Source organism: Acanthisitta chloris, unplaced genomic scaffold, assembly GCF_000695815.1.
Source record: "Acanthisitta chloris isolate BGI_N310 unplaced genomic scaffold, ASM69581v1 scaffold4546, whole genome shotgun sequence".
Lineage (NCBI taxonomy): Eukaryota > Metazoa > Chordata > Aves > Passeriformes > Acanthisittidae > Acanthisitta > Acanthisitta chloris.
This window is the reverse complement of record NW_008679618.1, coordinates 54,198-61,086: the sequence shown is the minus strand read 5'-3', so window position 1 is coordinate 61,086 and position 6,889 is coordinate 54,198. Positions and strand designations below refer to the sequence as shown.

The 6,889-nt window shown below is 46.6% G+C and overlaps 1 protein-coding gene across 1 annotated transcript in view; it reads right to left on the bottom strand.

Moving 5' to 3' along the window:
* Nucleotides 1-485: 485 nt before the first annotated feature.
* UBASH3B (ubiquitin associated and SH3 domain containing B) overlaps nucleotides 486-6,889 on the bottom strand; it is a gene marked incomplete at its 5' end in the record, with an annotated part of 13,856 nt that continues 7,452 nt past the window's right edge. Inside the window, 5 exons of the mRNA XM_009077369.1 lie at nucleotides 486-634; nucleotides 1,017-1,109; nucleotides 3,397-3,519; nucleotides 4,384-4,504; nucleotides 4,915-5,050. Of these exons, the coding sequence (XP_009075617.1) occupies nucleotides 486-634; nucleotides 1,017-1,109; nucleotides 3,397-3,519; nucleotides 4,384-4,504; nucleotides 4,915-5,050 (622 nt within the window). The remainder of the gene's footprint in view (nucleotides 635-1,016; nucleotides 1,110-3,396; nucleotides 3,520-4,383; nucleotides 4,505-4,914; nucleotides 5,051-6,889) is intronic.

Sequence of the window (6,889 nt, the reverse complement as noted above, 5' to 3'; positions counted from 1 at the left end):
TTTTTTTTCCCTCTTTTTAATGTTTCAACTGATTATTTCACTCGAGGGTTCTCAAACACATGGATACAATGGGACTCTGGGAAACACCAACATTCAAGTGATCCCATAAAGCACAAAACCCCAGACACAGGATATCTGTCACCAAGCCCATCTGGGTGGAATTCCTGTGCCTGTTAGCTGAGCCCAAACTCCTAAGTTGTAGGAATCCTTTGAGGATTCCCTGGATACCTGAAAAGTGGAAGGAGTACTGGAAAGAGGATCTCCACGGTCAGCAATATAGCTGGACCTTGGCAGTGAGGTGGGAATTTGGGTTAGAATAAGCCATTTTCAGGTCATGCTCAGCACAGCAGCCTTGAATCTGCTCTAAGTTAATTCTGGGAACCTCATCAGCTCTTCCAGTCACTGCCTGAACTTTAAACCTCAGCAAAATGTAGTGCAGATCTTCAACCCCAAAGCCAATGAGCCCCCTCTGCCCCCTCTTTGTGCTACCTGTAGGTTGTATCAACGCTTAGAGTAGCTGCAGCTAAATCCACAGGGGGTATCCAGGCAGGTAGTGTGTTCCCAGACACCCACTTGGTCCATTCAAACAAGCCTGGCTCTATTCGGATCTTCAGGTTGTTCTCCTGTTGCATACCTGGAAAAAGGAGAGCAAGAGTCAAGGAAAGGAGCTGGGGAGGGAGGCAGGAAGACTTGGCAGCTTTAATGCTGCAGTTTGATAGGAAATGACTTTTTTTTTTTTTTTCTCTCTAATTAGTCAGTTGATTGATAGTAGGTATGGAAGATGAAGTAATTGATGTATGTACTTGGCATATGCTATGACAGGGAATGTCAACCTCTTTCAAGTAGAAAAGGGTTCCTTATGGACAGTGCTGTGCTGATGTAAAGTCTCATGGAAATAATTCTCACCCTGAATTACCATTTCCTTGGGGATCCCATTCCAGGCTCCCTTTTATCTGGTTGCCACTGTTTTCCCTAGAGAGTGAGGAGAACTCAGCCTCTCCACACTGGGTTCTTACCTTTCAGGATGTTGTGTGCTGTCTGCACACACCGTAGGGATGGGGAGCTGTAGATGTAGTCTACAATGGTATTGGTTTCTAGCAAGGCTTCACCTGCAAGAGAGTTTTAGCACCTATGAAAAAAAACCCCAGACATATGGCACTGCAAAATCAACAGGGATCTGCCACCCAGCAAGGACCTGCTCAGGCTCTGCTGCTCCTGGGTCTAGCCCAAAAGCAACCAGTGTGCTGAGAAAGACTATAGAGAGCTTGAGTTTAGTTTCATTTCATTTCTAGGCTGTAAATCAGAGTGATTCAACTGAACTCAAACCCAACTTAACTCAGTTGGCTGATTCTTTGCTGGTATAAATCACCATTTCATTACACAGGTGGAAGATCACTGAGAGTGAGATAAGAATCAACTCCACTATTAGGGTTATTAATATTCCTGCAGTGCCTGAGGGAACCAGAGGAGAACAGGGATCTGCCCAGCACTGCACAGGCTTGTAGGAAGAGTGAGTTGCATTTCTGTTCTCCTTGAAGAGGCAGAACAGAGTGGGAGCAAGAAGAGGTCATTAACCTTCACTCCACACGTTTAATGATGGCTGTAACCATGTCAAGCCAATCCATAAATCTCTGCAGAGAAGTGAGGTAATTCAGGAGGAAAAGCACATCTCCCAGCTCTCCATCACAGGGAAGCTGCTCATTTGCTGCAGTCATCAGAGGAATTGTGGCTCTGGCACATCAAGGTCTGCAGCTGCCTGGGAGGGTGACAGCACTGGGTCATGTCCACACTCCTGTCCTCAGCCCCTTCAGTGCTACCAGCAAAGTGTGCTGTGACTGCTCCCAGATTTGCCTTCTGTCATGTGCATATTGCAAACCCCCATGCCATGTGGCCAGGAGACTGAGCATCCTGCTGCTGCACTGGGATTTATTTCTGTTGCAGAAAGCAAGTGTAATTTTAGCTGCCCTAGTTTGAATGTGACCAACAAGAAAGGGATTTGTGCTTGAGAAAATGCTAAGTACTGAAGCTCATGACTTCTAAGGGGTTGGGCTCCTTTAATCACAATGCTCAGGGTGTGTTCTTTGGCTACCAAGTGATTTTCTGTCTGTGTACAAACTGACAGGCTCAGAAGTCAGGGACAAGGACAGGAAGGTGGGAGAAGACTGGGAAGAATTTGAGCTGTGTTTTGGACAACATAAAGCCAGGCAGGGTAAAAAAACTCTATTGGTGAGGCAAATAGGCTGGTCAAAGTAAAGGAAAAAAGTCCATTTAGTATGAGGTGACCATTACACTGCTGCAATTCACCCCAACACTGGTAATAAGAGCATCTTCCAAATGCACCCACCCTGCTGATGGCTCTGATCTCATCCCACGCCCCAGATTTTGTGCGTTGTCTTTTCCTCAGCTGCAGCAGCTGAAGGACACAAGGTTTCCTTTGAAAGAGAGAAATTGCTAGGGGAGGTGAGGGGACTTTGCAAAGCTTCTTGAAATGGCTAAGTCCTACTAGTTCAGGGCACCCAATTCATTTGTTCATAGCTTCATAGTATGTTAAGGGGTTGGAATAGAGGTTAGAGATGATCCAGCCCCAACCCCATGCCCTGGGCAGGGACACCTCCCACCAGAGCAGGTTGCTCAAGGCTCATCCAACCTGGCTGTGAACACTGCCAGGGCTGGGGCAGCCACAGCCTCCCTGGGCAACCTGGGACAGTGTCTTACCACCCTCACAGGGAAAAATTTCTTCCTGATATCTAATCTAACTTTCCCTCTTTCAATTTCTCCCCATTGCCCCTTGTCCTGTCTGTGCAGTTCCCAACACAGAGTCCCTCTCCAGCTTTCCTGAAGCCCCTTGAGATCCTGGAAGGTGCTCTGAGGTCTCCACACAACCTTCTCTTCTCCAGGCTGAACAACCCCAACTCTCTCAGCCTGTCCTTGTAAGGAAGATGATCCAGTCCTCTTATCAGCTTCGTGGCCTCCTCTGGACTTGGACCCACAGTTCCATGTCCTTCTCATGTTGGGGACACCAGAACATGAGATCAAGTTCTGGTTCATGCAAAGACCAAGAGCAATTGCCTTGCACTTGGATCTTTCTCTGGTGGGGTGCGTGGCAGGAAGATAGCAAAGCTTCCTGGGCATGGAATCCTGGAATGGTTTGTGTTGGAAGGAATCTTAGAGGTCATATTGTTGCAACAATGGGCAGTGACACCTTCCACTAACCCAAGTTGCTCCAAGTCCCATCCAACCTGGCCTGGAACACTCCTAGGGATGAAGCATCCATAGCTTCTCTGGGCAACCTATGCCAGTGCCTCATCACCCTCCCAGGGAAGAACTCCTTTATCATATCCACCCAAAATCTGCCTTCCTTCAGCTTAAAGCTCTTTTGTGCTGAGGAGGACTTACCAACCAGCCTTGCCTGTGTGCAGCCCAGCACAGTGATGGGTGCATCCTTCTCGTAGTCCCTGAAGCCGCCGCTGCGCTGGGGTAAGCTGTGAGGCATGTTCAGGTTGCTGCGCACGTACCTTCCTGCAGGGCAAGGGCAGAAGCTGCAATTATTCCTTCAAAGAGAGGCAGGACCACCACACTTGCTCCTACCCTCTTCCATCACCCCATCTGCACCTTGCAGGTGGTGCCCAGACCTGCTCTTGAGCAGTTTTCCCATGTAAAACCATCAGGTGTATGAGAAAATGAAGTCAATCGTCGGTTGAAGATCAGCAGAGAATGTTGGTGATGTTTTCAAAGTTATCTTTAGGGCAGTTTTCCTCAAGGGAAAATCATTTCTATCCTACAACAGAAGGCAACTTGAATGTTTTTGCAGGAGGCTGAAGTGTCACAGCTCTCCAGCCATGATTTAGAAAGAAGGGAGTTGTGAAATTATCCTTTGACTATAAGATATTGACATTTTTGAATAGATCAAAGACTTTGAGGACAACTTTCTGATCAACTGCAACACCAACACAGCCTCAAGTTACAGTGTGTTAACTACAGTCTCAAGCTCAAGTACATTACTGAGTTGAAACCCTCAGTTTATGCCCCAAAAGTCACTCTGAACTGTACCTGTAGTGGTGTATTTTCATTTAGGACTCAGAGCCAACAGTGCAAAATAAGTCCCTGATGGCACTAAATGTTTTCCTTGAGCACTGACTACCAATATCATGATGCCATTTGCTCTTTGGCAATGTTACTGCAGTGTAGAAACTCCTGCAATAGTCTTAGAAAATGGAGTATTTCCTCCCTGGCTTGTGTTTCTGCTTCTGACTGTAGCTCTAGCACCACAGAAAACATCACTTTGTGGTAGGAAACCACAACTTCCATCTAAGCTTTGCCTCCTCAGGCACTCCCCATCCTCCTCCCTTCATCCCAACCTGGAGAACCATGGGAGCTGCTCACCTTTGGCATCAAAACACTGTGACAGCCAATACTTCCCAAACACCACATCCATCCTTTCCCCATGTCTGCAGACAAACAGGCAGCGTTTCTGAGGCCCTGGCTGGCTGCTTATTCTCAGGGGCTGCAAGAAAAATTACAGCAGGTTTGACCTTCATCCAAGTGCAAAGGGTTTGCTGAGATCTCAGTTACTAATAGGAGTGAGGACCAGGCAACTCTTGCTTTCCCCTAGTGCAAATGTGGGTAGAGAAAAACCTTCTGAATCAATGATTTTAATGAATTTAGGAAACTCTTGATGATATTGGTAAATTTATGCTGGTATAAAGCTGCTGAAGGGAGCAGAGGATGGGGCTCTGCAGGATTGGGGACAGTGATGTCTTCAGTGCCTGTGGTGAATCATGTCATTCAAAAGCTTGTGGAGAACTAACTTGTGCTGCAGGTAAAGAGACCAGGGAATAAGTTGTCAAGGAAATCCCAATCACTGGAAGCTTGTCCCTGCAGCTGTGTGTGCTGTAGGTATGTGTAGGACTCTACCTGCACATTCTGGCAGATGATGGTGAGTGGCCCTGCATCCCCAGGTCCTTGGTCTTCCTGCTGTCTTCTCTCCAGAGCTCCATCAGCAAAGGCTTGAAGGGATGGGGAAGATGTAGTATTCAGAATTGAGTAGGACCTGCCAGAAATAGAAAGATGTTGGCTCTGGGAGTGCTTTGGATTTTGTATGCTCAGGTTGCACTAAGGGCATTTCTGCAGTTGTCAGGAATTGCTGCTAATTACTGCTGGAATGTTGTTGCAGTATTATTCCTGTTTTAGTGCTGCCTAGAGAGCACCTTGCTAGGTGATGTACTCACATGGAGAGACAAATTCCATCTCAAAGGGCTGTTTCCTTAGAAACAGTTTACAGAACAAGCCCCAAACTCTGGTCTGTGAGGCTCTCTCAGCCCTTGAATATTGTCATGGAAAATGCCAAGACTTTCCTCCTGGCCACAGGATGCTCCCTGACCTCACCTGGGGACCAGCTGCAGGTCTGTTAGCTATAGCTTGAAACTCAATTATCTTACTGGGTTGAAACCCCTCAGTTTATGTCCCCAAAACCACTCTGAACTGTTCCTGTTGTGGTGTATTTTCATTTAGGACTCAGAGCCAGCTGTGCAAAATATGTCCCTGATGGCACTAAATGATTTCCCTGAACACTGACTCTCAACATCATGACTCCATTTGCTCTTTGCAATGACCAAAGTTTGGGAACTAAAGGCTACAGGGAATTTTCACTCCCCTTTGCAGCATGAGCTGCTGCTTCAGCAGAAATCTGGGGCTCATCTCTGCCTCTCACCCTGGGCAGCTTCAGGGTTTCTGTGCACAAAATAGTTTATGTCCCCTGCTAAGGACCTGGAACTCTCAGCCTGGTTGTTGTTTCTCCATTTTTCAGTGCTGACTATTCCATTTCTCACCTACATGGGAATTTATTCTCACCAGAGCTTCCTCCTAAGTGTAGCCAAAGGGATATAATAGATCCTATTCTCCCTCGAGGTCTTTATCTAATGATGGTCCCTCTGAATGAAGCTCTCATGCCCAGACAGTCAAGGACTTTGTCCAAGACCCTTGGGACTAACTCTGCCAGGCAATTCCAGGAGCTGCAGTGACCCTCTGCTGACTCAGTGCCTTGGGTGGGTTACATTTGCTTACTCATTAAAAACCTGTTATCAGACAATGTATGTGGTCATTTGCTTTGACAGAAATAGTTGCCAGTGCTTGCACTTTTCAGTGCCTTAAATTATGTCAGGAGTTGCTTCCTGATAGCACCTACTTAGGAGAGAATCTCAGAGGGATTTCACAGCTGTTAAAATAACACCCAGTGCCTCTGCCAATGGGGCAAAAAGAGGTCACCTGCATTTTTGTTAAGAGCTGATCTGTGAGATCATATAATTTGCACTGTTTAAAGGAGAATAAAATACCACCTTGTTGGTCCTGATATATTATCTAGAGGAATCAGAGTGCAAGGATGAGAGGGAGGTATTTGCTTATTCGGGAAGGTGATGGTCAGAGAATCATAGAATGGTTTGGGTTGGAAAAGACCTTAAGGCTCATCTTGTTCCAACCCTTGCCATGGCTAAGGACATATTCTAGTCTAAACCAGGTTTCTCAGTGCTCCATGGTCTAGAGAAAGGTGATGCTATACAGGTGAGAGGAGTGGGAGGTGAGAACCAGCCAGGACAGCCCTCTGGCAGCAGATGACCTCTCCAGCCTCCTGCTCTTATTTCTTCAGACCTACCTCCCAGGTTTACTTTAACTGCACTTATTTCATGGTGAGTTCCCAACAAGGGCTGCCCTTGCTCCAAGAACTGTTCCCCTCATGGCCCAAATGCAGGTAAAGGCTTAGCACAGATCCATCTTTGCTAACCCCAAAACTTGCATATCTCAATTTGAGAAGAATCTCAGTTTCTCAATCTCTATTGCTGCACAAAGTGGATTTCAACTTTCATCTCTCTCTCTTAATTTCTGTGTTGCAGTT